Source organism: Eurosta solidaginis, chromosome 1 (genome assembly GCF_040869045.1).
Source record: "Eurosta solidaginis isolate ZX-2024a chromosome 1, ASM4086904v1, whole genome shotgun sequence".
Classification (NCBI taxonomy): Eukaryota; Metazoa; Arthropoda; class Insecta; order Diptera; family Tephritidae; genus Eurosta; species Eurosta solidaginis.
Genome location: NC_090319.1, coordinates 222,932,933 through 222,951,071, shown reverse-complemented (window position 1 = coordinate 222,951,071; position 18,139 = coordinate 222,932,933). Strand labels below are relative to the sequence as shown.

The window sequence follows — 18,139 nt, the reverse complement described above, 5'->3', positions numbered from 1 at the left end:
AAAGGTTTTAAGTCCGGGGTAAACTCTTGTAAGAACAAAAACGGCGACCTTGTAACTGATGTCCAGAGAGTACATAGATTATGGAGGGAACACTGCTCTGCTCTCCTAAATGGAGACAGCGATTTACCGCACAGGGATGACGAACCCGATTCCGCAATCGATTATGATGGAATATATTTTCCCCGCCCGATTATGACAAAGTTAAAATAGCAATAACCAGATTGAAAAACAACGAAGCCGTGAGCGCTGATGGATTGCCTGCGGAGCTATTCAAGTACGGCGGCGAGGAGTTGGTAAAGCGCATGCAGCACCTTCTTAGCAAAATATGGGCGGACGAGTGCATGCCCGACGGTTGGAATCTAAGTATTCTTTGCCCAGTCCACAAGAAAGGGGATACTGCAAAATACACCAACTATAGTGGAATCAGCCTTCTTAATATCGCATATAAGGTCCTTTCAAGTGTATTGTGCGAAAGATTGAAGCCCACCGTGAACCGGCTGATTGGACCTTATCAGTGCGGCTTCAGACCTGGTAAATCTACCATCGACCAGATTTTCACAATGTGCCAAATCTTGGAAAAAACCCGTGAAAAGAGAATCGACACACATCACCTCTTCGTCGACTTTAAAGCCGCCTTCGACAGCACGAAAAGGAGCTGCCTATGCCGCTATGTCTGAATTTTGTTTCCCCGCCAAACTTGTACGGCTGTGCCAAATGACGTTGAGCAACACCATCAACTCAGTCAGAATTGGGAAGGACCTCTCCGAGCCGTTCGAAACTAAACGAGGTTTCAGACAGGGTGACCCCCTATCGTGCGATTTATTTAATTTTGATGCAGAACTTAACCGCACTGGAACAATACAATAAACAAATACTATAAAAGCGTGCAATTACTGGCATTTGCTGATGACATTGATATCATCGGCCTAAACACCCGCGCCGTTAGTTTCGCTTACTCCAAACTGGAAAAAGAAGAGGTAAAGATGGGTTTGATGGTGAATGAGGACAAAACGAAATACCTGCTGTCATCTAGCAAAGAGTCAGCGCATATCCGCCTTGGTAAGCACACTCCTTTTGGCGGCCATAATTTCGAAATAGTAAAAGACTTCCTTTATTCGGAAACCAGCGTTAAGACTAACAACAGTATCTGCTCTGAAGTCCAGCGAAGAATCACACTTGCCAATAAATGCTACTTTGGACTAGGTAGGCAAGTAAGGTCTTCTCTCAGCAAACGAAAATCTATGCTTTACAAGTCACTTATTGTACCCGCCCTCTATATGGTGCAGAAGCATGGACCGTGACAACATCAGATGAAACGGCTCTGGGAGTGTTCGAGAGAAAAGTTCTTCGAAAAATTTATGGTCCTCTACGCGTTGGCAGTGGCGAGTACCGAAGAAGATTTATTGATGAAGAAAGTGTTTTTATCGAAAACCGCATATGGAAGCAGAGTAAGGGGTCGGCCCCATTCCGCTGGAAGGACCAGGCGGAAAATACTCTAAACTCCCTTTGTGTGACCAATTGGCGCCAGCTGGCAGAGCGAAGAAGCGAATGGCCCTCCTTTTTGGACGGTCATAACCGTTTAAACCGTTAAGCGCCAATTGAAGAAGTAAGTATGATTTTTAACTACTAATCTCTTTGTTAAAAATTTGTGAAAATCGAAATTGAGTTTATGGCATACATTTTAGAATTGAGACCTGCGTACATACTTTATAAAGGTTTTGATGAGTTGTAATATCAATCAAAGTTAATATAGATATAGAAATCCACGGTTTTTATAAGCGGAGTAATCCCACAATCACTAAAGCCACAAAGCCACTTTTTGTTATACTCAACGTGATTTGCACACAGAGTATATTAACTTTGATTGGATAACGGTTGGTTGTACAGGTATAAACGAATCGAGATAGATATAGACTTCCATATATCAAAATCATTAGTATCGAAAAACAAGTAAAGGTGTCTAAGTTCGGGTGTAACCGAACATTATATACTCAAAAAAAATTTCTCCCCATTTCCTCTTACAATAAAACTTGATAAGTGAAATATCATTGATTCAAAACTATATTTTGCTAAGTTAAAGCTTATTATTCTAGTCTACGACGCTTTTAAATAAAAGTTTATATATAAGTTACCTTGGTCTTTAACCAATCCCGTCCATTTTTCTAGAAATATTTTCTACTATAGGAAAAATTTGTGTACCCAATTTTATTACGATCCGTTAATTTTTCTTTAGTTAAGGCTCCCGAAACATAGAAAATTGCTTAGCCATAAAAGGGGCGGTGCCACACCCATTTTCAAAAATTTAAGTGTTTTCCAATTTAATGTTATAATTCAATTTAAAAAGTAAACTCTATTGATACAAAGCTCTTTCTCGCTAAGATATAGCTTATTATTTCCGTCTACGACCCCTTTAAAAATCTTTTATATAAAAGTGGGCGTGGTCTTTAACCGATTTCGTTCATTTTTTCTAGAAATATTTCCTGCTATAGGGAAAATCTGTCTACCCAATTTTATTACGATCCGTTAATTTTTCTTCGAGTTATGGCTCCCGAAACATAGAAAATTGCTCAGCCATAAAAGAGGCGGTGCCACGCCCATTTTTTTTTTTAATTTGAAGTTTTTCCTATTTATTGTTTTAAATCTACTTGGGAAATGAAATACCATTGATATAAAGCTCTTTTTTGCAAAGATATCGCTTATTTTGTTCGTCCGCAACCCTTCTAAAAGTCTTTTATATAAAAGTTTGCGTGGTCCTTAACAGATTTCGTTAATTTTTCTTCAAAGCATTCCCTATAGTAAAGGCAACCTATCTGCCGAATTTTGTTACGATAGGTTTAACAATTTTTGATTTATGATTAATAATATTTGTAAAATTGATTTATCACAAGTGGGCGGTGCCACGCCCATTTTAAATTTTTTATTTTTATTTTTAGCAAGACTCTCAATATCAGTCCACAAGTAAAATTTCAGCATTCTAGGTGTATTATTTACTAAATAATCAGGTTTTTTGTGTTTTACAAAATGTTATATATATAAAAAGTGGACGTGGTTATGATCCGATTTCGCTCATTTTCAACACCAATCTATTCTGGGTCCAGATAAGCTCGTGTACCAAATTTGGTGAAGATATCTCAATATTTACTCAAGTTATCGTGTTAACGGACAGACGGACAGACGGACGGACATGGCTCAATCAAAATTTTTTCGACACTGATGATTTTGATATATGGAAGTCTATATCTATCTCGATTCCTTCATACCTGTACAACCAACCGCTATCCAATCAAAGTTAATATACTCTGTGTGCAAAGCACTCTGAGTATAAAAATTTGATTGAGCCATGCCCTTCCGTCCGTCTGCCCGTTAACACGATAATTTGAGTAAATATTGAGATATCTTCACCAAATTTGGTACAAGAGCTTATCTGGACCCAGAATAGATTGGTATTGAAAATGAGCGAAATCGGATGATAACCACGCCCACTTTTTATGTATATAGCATTTTGGAAAACACATAAAACCTGATTATTTAGTAAATAATACACCTAGAATGTTGAAATTTGACGTGTGGACTGATACTGAGAGTCTTGATAAAAACATGAACAATTTTTTTTAAATGGGCGTGGCACCGCCCACTTGTGATAAAATCAATTTTACAAATGTTATTAATCATAAATCAAAAATCGTTAAACCTATCATAACAAAATTCGGCAGAGAGGTTGCCCTTACTATAAGGAGTGCTTTGAAGAAAAATTAACGAAATCGGTTAAGGACCACGCCCACTTTTATATAAAAGATTTTTATAAGGGTCGTAGATGAATAAAATAAGCTATATCTTTGCAAAAAAGGCTTTATATCAACGGCATTTCGTTTCTCAAGTGTATTTATAACAATAAATAAAAAATTGACTGTTCGTAATAAAATTTCGTATACAAATTTTCCCTATAGCAGGAAATATTTTTAGAAAAAATGGACGAGATCGGTCAAAGACCACGCCCACTTTTACATAAAAGATTTTTAAAAGGGTCTCAGACAAAAAAAAAAAACTATATCTTAGCGAAAAAAGCTTTGTATCAATAGAATTTTACGTTTTAAATTGAATTATAAGATTACATTGGAAAACACTAAAATTGTGGCACCACCCCTTTTATGACTAAGCACTTTTCTATGTTTCGGGAGCCATAACTTGAAGAAAAATTAACATATCGTAATGGAATTGTCTACACATATTTTCCTTATAGCAGAAAATATTTCTAGTAAAAATGGACGGGATCGGTTAAAGACAACGGCAACTAGATATAAAACAAATTTAAAATGGTCGTAGACTAGAATAATAAGCTATAACTTAGCAAAAAATAGTTTTGAATCAATGATATTGCACTTATCAAGTGTTATTGAAAGAGGAAATGGGGAGACATTTTAAACGGGCTGTGCCACGTGTTATGTAGAAAAGTAATTTATCTGAAACGAAATGTACAATTGAAGCTCACGCTGAGTATATAATGTTCGGTTACACCCGAACTTAGACACCTTTACTTGTTTTTTAAATAGCTTGTGAAAGCTAAAAGGGCATACTCGTATTTATTTAAAGTACAACAAAACCAATCATTTTAGGAATATTTATATGTGTATGTATGTAATACAAAATATAACTTTCCTTAATTCTTTATTAACATTATTTAGTATCAACTTTTTCTTTTCTATTGTAGCAAAAAACTAGCAATTGTGAATAGAACTGAATTCGGGGAAAAATTGGTGCATGAAGAAATGGCAAATAAGAAACAACCGAAGTCTGTTCAGGTAGATCTTAAATTTAATACAATTTCGTCATTTTGTGCGCATCTTCAAAATAATTGTCTTCCACAAAACTGTTTTACTGTACAAAACTACTTTACTATTTCCAATTGAGGCATCAACGCGAGATTTTTGGGTTATTTGGTTCAAAAAACTTCGCTACAAGTAACCATTTTTTATGCTCAGAGTGCTTTGCACACAGAGTATATTAACTTTGATTGGATAACGGTTGGTTGTACAGGTATGAAGGAATCGAGATAGATATAGACTTCCATATATCAAAATCATTAGTGTCGAAAAAAAATTTGATTGAGCCATGTCCGTCCGTCTGTCCGTCTGTCCGTTAACACGATAACTTGAGTAAATATTGAGATATCTTCACCAAATTTGGCACACGAGCTTATCTGGGCCCAGAATAGATTGGTATAGAAAATGAGAGAAATCGGATGATTGATTATTTCGTAAATAATACACCTAGAATGTTGAAATTTGACTTGTGGACTGATATTGAGAGTCTTAATAAAAATAAAAAAATAAAAATTTAAAATGGGCGTGGCACCGCCCACTTGTGATAAAATCAATTTTACAAATATTATTAATCATAAATCAAAAATCGTTAAACCTATCGTAACAAAATTCGGCAGAGAGGTTGCCTTTACTATAAGGAATGCTTTGAAGAAAAATTAACGAAATCTATTAAGGTCCACGCCCACTTTAATATAAAAGATTTTTAAAAGGGTCGTGGACGAATAAAATAAGCTATATCTTTGCAAAAAAGAGCTTTATATCAATGGTATTTCATTTCCCAAGTGGATTTAAAACAATAAATAGGAAAAACTTCAAATTTAAAAAAAATGGCGTGGCACCGCCCCTTTTATGTCTGAGCAATTTTCTATGTTTCGGGAGCCATAACTCGAAGAAAGATTAACGGAACGTAATAAAATTGGGTACACAGATTTTCCCTATAGCAGGAAATATTTCTAGAAAAAATGGACGAAATCAGTTAAAAACTACGCCCACTTTAATATAAAAGATTTTTAAAAGAGTCGTAGACGGAAATAATAAGCTATATCTTAGCGAGAAAGAGCTTTGTATCAATAGAGTTTTGCTGTTTAAATTGAATTATAACATTAAATTGGAAAACACTAAAATTTTTGAAAATGGGTGTGGCACCGCCCCTTTTATGGCCAAGCAATTTTCTATGTTTCGGGAGGCATAACTCAAAGAAAAATTAACGGATCGTAATAAAATTGGGTACACAAATTTTCCCTAGAGCAGAAAATATTTCTAGAAAAAATGGACGGGATCGGTTAAACGCCACGGTATCTTTTATATAATAGATTTTTAAAAGGGTCGTAGACTAGAATAATAAGCTTTAACTTAGGAAAAAATAGTTTTGAATCAATGATATTTCACTTATCAAGTTTTGTTGTAAGAGGAAATGGGGAGAATTTTTTTTAAACTGGCGGTGCCACGTGTTATGTAGAGAAGTAATTTATCTGAAATGAAATGTGCAATTGAAGCGCACGCTGAGTATATAATGTTCGGTTACACAGGAACTTAGACACCTTTATTTGTTATAAGATAACTTGATTACCAAGGTGTCCGTGATACCGCTAATCTTAATCTTGATCTAATCTAAGTCTAATATCTAATATCTACTTCTAATCTAATATCTAATCTAATATATTGTAACGAATTTGCTGCAAATCCTTTTATTTCAAACTCTCTGCTAATTTCGACTCACTAAACTGTTGAATAAATAACTCCAATATGTAATAATGCAAAATGGCCTTTATTAAAGTACTTCACAGTAACGCTCAAACTGTGCAACGAATAGCTTGCTTAATAACCAAACTGATTAATAGCTCAAATGAAACTCTACTATTCAAAATAATACTGCTCTTGCTCGCTAGATAGCGTCTTAATCGAAATTGCTTGACAGCTCAAATCAAACTGAATTCCAGCGCCTCTACAATTGCCGCCTTTTATACTCTCGGATTTCAACGTTCGCATCTTCTAGGCCCTTCCAGAATCTACTAGTCCAGCAGCTCTCAAACTTCTCAGCTGTAACTACAATTGCATGATTTTTTCTCATTGCATACTTTCAGGAGTATCACAGATATATGCATGCGTTTGTGTATTGACTCTCCGCTGCTCGTATACGTACATGGTACATATTTGTAGATGCAATTATTGTTTCGTTTACGTAGATACATAATGATTGATCTATGGATGTGAATTCACGTCACTGCTTAGCATCGGCTTAGAGACGATAACATCACTCAGTGCTGCTAACATTCGTTACACTGCCCTCCACCTAAGTCTGATCGTCCCGATCAGAAAAATCTCCCGATCTAAACGTCGCCTGCATCTCCAAATGTACCACTCTTCTACTCCGTGGTTTCTCAATGCTTTGTATGCGGTAGATGGTATCACTGATCTTCTTCACAACCTTGTACGGGCCTTCCCAACTGCACCGAAATTTGGCTGAACACCTTTCCGCCGGTGAGGGTTGTTTAACAATACCAAATCTCCCGCCAAGAAACCTTCCGAATTAAAGGTCTTGTCATGCCAGTGTTTCATCTTACTACTCATTACCCTGGGCCGTTCCTTCACACTCTGTTGTTTGGCCAATGAACTACTTCGTAGAGCTTGCGTAGGACGGATCTGCTTTGCATAATCAGTATCGTTCCGACGCTTCACAACAGTACTGTGCCTTGGCTTGAAACCACCCTTGCATTCTTTCTGCGAAATCTTTTCCTTCGTTTTAGTACGTCCGTTAGGGCTTTTCAATGCCAGTGTTTCTCTCACAGGTACCTTCTTTGATTTGTTTGGCCCATTTGTTCCATCAACCTTTACCTTTGAATTTCGTGGCCTTTGTCGAGTCTTCTCCACCAGTACCCGATTACTGCTGAACCCTTTTTCCAAACTAAAGTACATACCACCTGGTTCTTATAGCGCATAATTTTTCACCGCATATCGATCCTGATGTCATGGTCAACCAAGAAGTCCACTCCCAATATGACTTCATTAACGATCTCCGTCACAGCGAATTTGTGTAAAACCATGACCTTCCCAATTAGGACTTCACATATTACTTCTCCCTGAACTTGGTTATACTCGCCAGTGACAGTACGCAACTTTGCTCTAGGTAACGGTTTTATTCTCCTATTGACCAAGGCAGATCGGATCAAGGAATGAGATGCGCCCGTATCTACAGTCAATACCCGGGCAAGTTTTCGTTCTTTACATCCGACATGCTCTTGCTCATTTCCACCAGCTTTGCGTTTACGGCCCCCACATTATTGGAACTATTAGGACCAAGATCGCAATGACGTGCAATGTGACCTGGGTTGCCGCACTTTAAACATTTAATAACTCCGGCATTCTTCTGTTGAGATCCCTTCAGGGCTTCCAAAATTATGTCTACCCACTCTGGCCTTTCTACTTCCACACGGCGTGCTTTGCAAACTGGCTTACACAGAAGCGACGCTGTTTCCTGAATCAGAGCTTGTGACACCGTTTCTGCGAATGTTGGCTTTGGGTTTGCGTATGTAGCTCGCTTTGTTTCGGCATCCCGTATGCCATTTATAAAGCTCTGAATCTTTACCCTTTCAGTGTATTCCACGGGTGCGTCCGCATTCGCTAAATGTGCTAGCCTTTCAATATCCGACGCAAACTCTTGCAATGTTTCACCAGGCCTCTGGAAGCGGTTCAGCAACTCCATTTGGTATATCTGTCTCCTATGCTCGGTTCCGAAACGTCTCTCTAAAGCGCTCATCAATGTTTCGTAGTTGTTCCGCTCGTACTCTGGGATGGTCTGTAAGATTTCCGCAGCTGGTCCTTTTAACGCTACGAATAGAGCTGCGACTTTATCTTCAGCATTCCAGTTGTTCACTGCTGCGGTCTTCTCAAACTGTAGCTTAAAGACCTGGAAAGGAACAGAACCGTCAAAGAATGGTGCTTTTACCTTTGGATTGCATGCTGAAACAGCTGGGCGATTTAATTGTAACTCTTTTATACGACCTCTCAAAGCATCCACCTCGGCTTCGATTTTTTTCCTCAAACTGCGTTATTTTCTCGTCCTACGCGCTTCGAATTTTGATGATATACTGTTATGCGTACCTCTTGTTCTTTCAGTTGTGTCTCCATCTTTGATGTAATCTGTGTCGACATTTCTGACATACGCGTTTCTTGTGCTTCAATCTTCGATGTTATTTCTGGATTCTTGGATGTTATCTGTGCCGATATTTCTGACATACGCGTTTCTTGTGCCTCAATCTTCGATGTAACCTGTAGGACATTTCTGAAATACGCCTCTCTTGTGCTTCCATCTTGGATGTTAAACGTGTCTCCTGCGATTCCAGCTGAGATGCCACTGTCGATGTTTGAGCATTTATTGCAGCCAATATCATGTTCAAGTCTGTGCTCGTAACTGTCTGCGATGTTTCGTTTTTCTCTTCAATTTTTGTTGTTGTCTCGTCCCCATCAGGATAAAAGACATACTCGTCCACATCAATTCCTTCTGTTTCCATTGCATCTCGTAGCCGTGCCTGACGTTCAAGTTTAACGCCGCTTGTATTCAATCCACGGCTCTCCAACTCCTTCTTCAGTTGCTGGATCATCAATTCACTCAACTTTGCCATGTCCAAGTTGTATTCCAAATCTTCGGAATTTATTCAACAATTCCTCTTCTGACACCAATTGTAACGAATTTGCTGCAAATCCTCTTATTTCAAATTCTCTGCTAAGTTCGAATCACTAAACTGTTGAATAAATAACTCCAATAATGCAAAATGGCCTTTATTAAAGTACTTCACAATAACGCTCAAACTGTGCAACGAATAGCTTGCTTAATAACCAAACTGATTGATAGCTCAAATGAAACTCTACTATTCAAAATAATACTACTCTTGCTCGCTAGATAGCGTCTTAATCGAAAATGCTTGACAGCTCAAATCAAACTGAATTCCAGCGCCTCTACAATTGCCGCCTTTTATACTCTCGGATTTCAACGTTCGCATCTTCTAGGCGCTTCCAGAATCTACTAGTCCAGCAGCTCTCAAACTTCTCAGCTGTAACTACAATTGCATGATTTTTTCTCATTGAATACTTTCAGGAGTATCTCAGATATATGCATGTGTTTGTGTATTGACTCTCTGCTGCTCGTATACGTACATGGTACATATGTGTAGACGCAATTATTGTTTCGTTTACGTAGATACATAATGATTGATCTATGGATGTGAATTCACGTCACTGCTTAGCATGGGCTTAGAGATGATAGCATCGCTCAGTGCTGCTAACATTCGTTACAATATTTTATAAATGGGAAAGTTAGGATGTTTGGATGTTTGTCCAGACGTTTGTCTTTGTGACTCAATCACGCAAGAACGGCTGGACGGATTTGGATGAAATTCGGCACACATAATGGTCTAGAAGGATCTACAAGCTATATTTTTTTGAAAAGGGGGGAGGTCCCCGCCCTAGCAATAGCTATAATATAATTATTGTATTTTTTCGTCTTTGTGACTGAATCACGCGAGAACGGCTACAAGGATTTTGATGAAATTTGGGACAGAGATAATAGTCTACTGGCGAAAATTTTTTCGAAACGGGAAAGGGGTGAGGGGGTCCCACGACCCCTTCGAATAATTACTTTTTTACAATTTTTACACATTATAACTTTACGTGAGCAGTGACACCCTCAGGACTTTTTCGGGATCATTTGGGGTGCATTCCAGCATCATTTCTGGATAGTTTTCGGGATCCGTCCGGGATCCCGTCGGGGTAATTTCGGGACTTTTTCTCGACTAATACGCGATCATTTGGGGGCCCTTTCGGCATCATTCCGTCCGGGATCCCGTCAGGGTCATTTCGGGACTATTAAAGGATCATTTGGGGACCTTTCCGGCATCATTTCGGGACTATTTCGGAATCATTTGAGGACCTTTCCGGCATCATATCTGGATGGTTTTCCCGTCGGGGTCATTTCGGGATTTTTCGGGATCATTTGAAGCCCCTTCCGGCATTATTTCTGGATGGTTTTCGGGGGACCGTCCCGGATCCCGTCGGGGTAATTTCGGGACTTTTTCTCGACTAATACGGGATCATTTGCGGACCTTTTCGGGGATCCCATCAGGGTCATTTCGGGACTATTACGGGATCATTTGGGGACCTTTCCGGCATCATTCCTGTATAGTTTTCGGGATCCGTTTCTACGGGACTATTTCGATATCATTTCTGGATGGTTTTCGGGATCCGTCCGGGATATTCGGGTAATTTCGGGACTTTTTCGGGATCATTTGGGGTATTTTGCGGCATCATTTCTAGATGGTTTTTGGAATCCGTCCGGAATCCCGTCGGTGTCATTTCGGAACTTTTTCTCGACTGCTACGGGATCATTTGGGAACCCTTTTGGCATCATTTCTGGATGGCTTCCGGGATTCGTCCGGGGTCCCTTCAGGGTCATTTCGGGACTATTAGGGGAATCATTTGAGGACCTTTCCGGCATCATTTCTGGATAGTTTTTGGGATCCGTCCGGGATCCCATCAGGGTTATTTTAGGGTTTCTTCGGGACTATTTCGGGATCATTTGTGGTTGGTTTTCGGGATCCGTCCGGGATCCCGTCGGGGTCATTTCGGGACTTTTTCGGGTCTAATGCGGGATCATTTGGGAACCCTTCCGGCATCATTTCTGGATGGATTTCGTGATCTGTACGGGAACACATCAGGGTAATTTCGGGACTTTTCCGAGACTATTTCGGTATCATTTGGAGACCCTTTAGGAGTCATTTCATGAATTTTTCTGTATTATTTCGAGATCATTTGGGGACCCTTCCGGCATCATTTCTAGACGGTTTGCCGGATCTATTATGGTCATTTCGGGACCATTTTGGGATCATTTGGGGACCCTTCCGCGATCATTTCTGGATCCGTCCGGGTTGCCCTCGGAGTCATTTCGGGATTTTTTTGTTACTTTTCCGGGATAGTGTTGGAACCCTTCCGGGACCATCTCCGGATCCGTGCGGGATCCCATCGGGTTAATTTCCGGACTATTTCGGGATTATTTTGGGACCCTTCCAGAATAATTTCTGTATGGTTTTCGCGATCCGTCGTGGATTCCCTCGGGGTCATTTCGGAACTTTTTCTGGACAATGTCGGGATAATTTAGGGATCCTTCCTGGACATTTTCTGGATGGTTTTAGATGTCCGAGAACATTTTTGTACCCTTCAGGGATCATTTCTTATGCCCTTTACGGGGCATTTCTGGATGGTTTTCGGGATCCATCCGCGAAAGCGTCGTGGTCATTTCGTGGCTTTTTCTGGATAATTTCGGGATCATTTTGGGATCCTATCAGGTTATCAGCTCATAAATTTTTTTTTTACTCAATTACAAAAATAAAATGCATTAGACAGAAAAAAATGTTTAAACAGATAACTTGATAAGCAGGCTAACGTGAATAGCCCATATATTTCATTTTCTCATTGCGGACGGGGCCGCGGGTAAAGGCTAGTCTAATATCTAATATATATATTATAAATGGCAAAGTTTGGATGTTTGGATGTTTGGATGTTTGAATGTTTGTCCAGACGTTTGTCTTTGTGACTCAATCACGCAAGAACGGCTAAACCGATTTGGATGAAATTTGGCACGCATATATCCAATAGTCTAGGAGGATCTACTAGCTATATATTTTTCAAAAGGGGGGAGGTGCCCGGCCCCTAGGAACAGTTGTAATTTAATTATTATATTTTTTCGTCTTTGTGACTGAATCACGCCAGAACGGCTATACGGATTTTGATGAAATTTGGGACACAGACAATAGTCTACTAGCGAAATTTTTTTCGAGCATGGAAAGGGGTGTGGGTCCCATGCCCCTCCCCCATTCTCTCCCCCTCTGGTGTAAAATCTATAAATTGTTATAACTCAATATAAATTTTCTCCTAAATCAATAGTTTTTGGTATCTGGCACATACAGATCGAGATCTAAACAATTTTGGAAAAACGAGCAGCGGTCCTTCTCCTCCCGCCATCCGCCCTCCTTCAATTGTTTTTATTAGCACGCTTTTGTTAGCTTTATCCGTATGTTTCTTTGCAACTCTTCATTCGCTTCAACGCGCCTGCTGCCTTATTAAAATGGTTCTACAATTAGCTTCGCCTTATTTGTAATGCCGTTGGGGTCATATCGAGACCCTTACGGGAACATTTTTGGATGGTTTCGGGATCCGTTCGGGATCCCGACGGGGTCATTTCGGGACTTTTTCTTGATCATTTGGGGTCCCTTCCGGCATCATTTCTGGATGGTTTTCGGGATCCGGTCAGGGTAATTTCGGCACCATTTCGAGATAATTTGGGGTACCTACCGGCATCATTTCTGAATGGTTTTAGGTATCCGTCCGGGATCCCGTCGGGGTCATTTCGGGACTTTTTCGGAACCATTTGGGGTCCCTTCCGGCATCATTTCTGGATGATTTTCGGGATCTGTCCGGGATCCTGTCGGGGCCATTTCGGGACTTTTGCGGGATCATTTGAGGTCTCTTCCGGCATCATTTCTGGATGGTTTTCGGGATCCCGTCAGGGTAATTTCGGGACTATTTCGGGATAATTTGGGGTACCTACCGGCATCATTTCTGGATGGTTTTCAGTATACGTCCGGGATCCCGTCGGGGTCATTTCAGGACTTTTTTGGGATCACTTGGGGTACCTTCCGGCATTATTTCTAGATGGTTTTGGGTATCCGTCCGGGATCCCGTGATGGTAATTTCGGGATTTTTTCGCGACTAATACGGGATCATTTGGGGACCCTTTCGGCATCATTTTTGGATGGTTTTCGGGATCCGTCCGGGATTCCGTCAGCGTCATTTCGGGACTACTAAGGGGTCATTTGGGGACCCTTCCGGCATCACTTCTGGATGGATTTCGGGATCTGCACGGGAACCTTTGAGGGTAATTTCAGGACTTTTTCGGGACTATTTCGGTATCAGTTGGAGACCCTTTAGGAGTCATTTCATTACTTTTTCTGTATTATTTCGGGATCATTTGGAGGATCCTTCGGGCATCAATTCTTAATTGTTTGCCGGATCCATCAGGGTAATTTGGGGACCCTTCCGAGGTCATTTCTGGATCTGTCCGGGATGCCGTAGGAGTAATTTCGAGATTTTTTTGTTACTTTTTCGGGATGGGTTTGGGACCCTTCCGGGGTCCCATCTGGGTCATTTCCGGACTATTTCGGGATCATTTTGGGACCCTTCCGGAATCATTTCTGTATGGTTTTCGCGATACGTCGTGGATCCCCTCGGGTTCATTTCGGAACTTTTTCTGGACTATGTCGGGATAATATAGGAACCCTTCCTGGATATAATCTGGATGGTTTCTGAGATCCGTCCGGGAGACCGTCAGAATCATTTCGGAACTTTTTCGGGACTATTTCGGGATCATTTTGGTACCCTTCAGGGATCGTTTCTGTGTGGTTCTCTGGATAAGTCTAGAATCGTGTCGTTGTCATTTCGGGTTTTTTGGGTCTATTCCGGGAACTTTTGAAGACCCTGCGGAGGCATTTCTGTATGGTTTTAGGGATCCGTCCGCGATAGCTTCGGGGTCATTTCGTGGCTTTTTGTGGATAATTTCGGGATCATTTGGGGATCCTATCAGGTTATCAGCTCATTTAGTTCTTTTTTTACTCAATTACAAATATAAAATGCATTACACAGAAACAAAATTGTAAACAGATAACTTGATAAGCAGGCTAACGTGAATAGCCCATATATTTCATTTGCTCCTTGCGGACGGGGCCGCGGGTAAAGGCTAGTATATTATAAATGGGAAAGTTTGGATGTTTGGATGTTTTCCAGACGTTTGTCTTTGTGACTCAATCACGCAAGAACGGCTGCCCCGATTTGGATGAAATTTTGCACGCATATAGCCAATAGTCTAGAAGTATCTACTAGCTACATATTTTTCAAAAGGGGGGAGGTCACCGCCCCCTAGGAACAGTTATAATTTAATTATTGTATTTTTTCGTCTTTGTGACTGAATCACGCCAGAACAGCTACACGGATTTTGATGAAATATGGGCCACAGACAATAGTCTACTGACGAAATTTTTTTTGGACATGGAAAGGGGGTGTGGTTCCCACGACCCCTTCGAACAATTACTTTTTAATAATTTTTACACATTATAACTTTACGTATACGGGCCTTCGCCAATATTACAGACTTAATGGGTCAAATAAGTCGAGGGCATACAAAGTGAGCAGTGACACCCTCCGCCCCCCTCTCCACGGCTCTGCCCTTCTGGTGTAAAATCTATAAATTGTTATAACTCAATATACATTTTCTCTTAAATCAATAGTTTTTGGTATCTGGCACATACAGATCGAGATCTAAACAATTTTGGAAAAACGATCAGTGGTCTTCTCCTTCTCCTCCCGCCATCCGCCCTCCACCAATTGTTTTTATTAGCAGGCTTTTATTAGCTTTACCTGTATGTTTCTACGTAACTTTTCATTCGCTCCAACGAGCCTGCTGCCTTATTAACATCTATATATATAAAAAGAAGTGTACATTTTGATTGTCACTCCATAACTCGAGAACGGATAGGAAGATTGACAATATGGATATCAAATGAAAGCTGTTGATGAGTGTTATAGCACAGGATAATCTTCATACAACTGAGGCTAGGGTCTCTCGAGATATAGCCCAAAACGTGGACCCGTGTACCCCTAGAATGTGTTTATACAATATGGATATCAAATGAAAGCTGTTGATGAGTGTTATAGTACAGGATAATCTTCATACAACTGAGGCTAGGGTCTCTCGAGATATAGCCCAAAACGTGGACCCGTGTACCCCTAGAATGTGTTTATACAATATGGATATCAGATGAAAGCTGTTGGTGAGTGCTATCATACGGGATAATTTTCATATAACTGGGACGCTAGGGTCTCGAGATATAGCCCAAAACGTGTACCCGGATACACCTAGAATGTGGTTTTATATTATGGGTATCAAATTGATGCTGTTGATGTGTGCTATAATACAGAGTAAGTTTTACACCGCTGAGTGACTAGGGTCTCGAGATATAGGCCAAAACATGGACCCGGATACCCCTAGAATCGATATCAAATGAAAGCTGTTGCTGAGAGCTCTAAAGTTCATTGTGATATTCGATTTAATCGCATCAACCTGGCAAAACTGATAAATATGCATGCGAAGCGGAAATAAACACAAGAATTAATAATACCCACATACCTATTTACATATGTCCTATTCGATTTGCGTGAAATCTCGTATAAAAATTTGCCTATATTAGTATTTACGATGCTTTTTTCCGGGAAGTATACCAGAGACGGACTGGGACTGAGACTGAGACTCCGAGTGGGACTGGGACTGAGACTCGGAATGGGACTGGAACAAAATACATACCACCCTCTGGGGATGGCAATAAGAGATGAAGAAGAAGGAGAAAAACTTGAGAGAAGAGAAAAGAGAGAAGGAGACTGAGAAAGAGATAGAATGAGACGAAGATGGAGATGAAGCAAAAAAGATGGAGAGAGGAGTGGATAAAAAGATTAGAAAAAAGTGTAGAGGGGTAGGGCAGAGTTAGACGGAAAAATCTTATTAAAATATATGCAGATAGGCCAAATTTAGGGCAGAACAACGTCTGCCGGGTCTGCTAGTAGTTTTATAATTAGCTTGACCTTATTTTTAATCCCTTCAGGGTCATATCGAGACCCTTCCGTGATCATTTCTGGATGGTTTTCGGGATCCGTCGGGGATCCCGCAGGGGTCATTTCGGGACTTTTTCGGGATCATTTGGGGTCCCTTCCGGCATCATTTCTGCATGGTTTTCGGGATCCGTCCGGGATCCTGTCGGGGTCATTTCAGGGCTTTTTCGAGATCATTTGGGGTACTTTCCGTCATCATTTCTGGATGGTTTACGGGATCCGTCCGGGATGCCGTCGGCGTCATTTCGAGACTATTAGGTGATCGTTTGAGGAGCTTTCCGGCATCATTTCTGGATGGTTTTCGGTATCCGTTCGGGATCCCATCGGGAGCATTTCGGGACTTTTTCGGAATCATTTGGGGCCCCTTTTGGCATCATTTCTAGATGGTTTTCGGGATTCGTCCGGGATCCCGTCGGGGTCATTTCAGGACTTTTTCTATATCATTTGGGGTACCTTCCGGCATCATTTCCAGATGATTTTCGGGATCTGTCCGGGATCCCGTCGGCGTCATTTCGAGATTTTTCGCGACTAATACGGGATCATTTGGGGACCCTTTCGCCATCATTTCTGGATGGTTTCGGGATCCGTCCGGGATCTCGTCAGGCTCATTTCGGGACTATTTGGGGATCATTTGGGAACCTTTCGGGCATCATTTCTGTATTGTTTCCGGAATCCCTCGGGGATCCCTTCAGGGTCATTTCGGGACTATTTCGGGATCATTTTGGGGTACCCACCGGCTTGATTTCTGAATGGTTTTCGGCATTCGTCTGGGATCCCGTCGGGGTCATTTCAGGACTTTTTCGGGATCCGTCCGTGATCCCGACGGGGTCATTTCGGGATCATTTAGGGTACCTTCCGGTATCATTTCTGGTTGGTTTTCGGGATACGTCCGGGATCCCATTGGGGTAATTTCGGGACTATTTCGGGATCATTTTGGGGTACCCACCGGCATCATTTCTGGAAGGTTTTCGGTATTCGTCCGGGATCCCGTCGGGGTCATTTCAGGATTTTCTCGGGATTCGTCCGTGTTCCCGACGGGGTCATTTCGGGATCATTTGGGGTACCTACCGGCATCATTTCTGGTTGGTTTTCGGGATCCGTCCGGGATCCCATCGGGCTCATTTCGGGACTTTTTCGGGATCATTTGGGGTCCCTTCCGGCATCATTTCTGGAAGGTTTTCGGGATCCGTCCGGGATCCCGTCGGGGTCATTTCAGGACTTTTTCGGGATAATTTGGGGTACCTTCCGGCATCATTTTGGGTATCCGTCCAGGATCCCGTCGGGGTCATTTCGGGACTATTTCGGGATAATTTGTGGTACCTACCGGCATCATTTCTGTATGGTTTCATATTCATTTCAGGTTCATTTCGGGATCATTTAAGCATAGTTTTCAGGATCCGTCCGAGATCCCATCAGGGTAATTTCTGGACTTTCCCAGACTATTTCATGATCATTTTGGGACCCTTCCAAGATATTACCTGGATGGATTTCGGGATCTGTCCGTGATCCCGTCAGGGTCATTTCGTAACTTTTTCAGGGCTAATACGGGATCATTTGGGGACCCTTACGGCATCACTTCTGGATGGATTTCGGGATCAGTACGGAAACCCCTC

At 41.1% G+C, this 18,139-nt stretch overlaps 2 protein-coding genes across 8 annotated transcripts in view; one reads left to right on the top strand and one right to left on the bottom strand.

Annotated features, from left to right (window-relative positions):
* LOC137237037 (striatin-3-like) overlaps window positions 1-18,139 on the bottom strand; it is a 636,631-nt gene that overhangs the window by 147,841 nt on the left and 470,651 nt on the right. The gene's annotated exons all lie outside the window — the stretch shown is intronic.
* Cad86C (Cadherin 86C) overlaps window positions 1-18,139 on the top strand; it is a 2,678,031-nt gene that overhangs the window by 2,347,227 nt on the left and 312,665 nt on the right. For all 4 annotated transcript variants that reach the window (XM_067760173.1, XM_067760172.1, XM_067760174.1 and 1 more), the window contains one exon: window positions 4,709-4,799. In XM_067760173.1, the coding sequence (XP_067616274.1) occupies window positions 4,709-4,799 (91 nt within the window). The remainder of the gene's footprint in view (window positions 1-4,708; window positions 4,800-18,139) is intronic.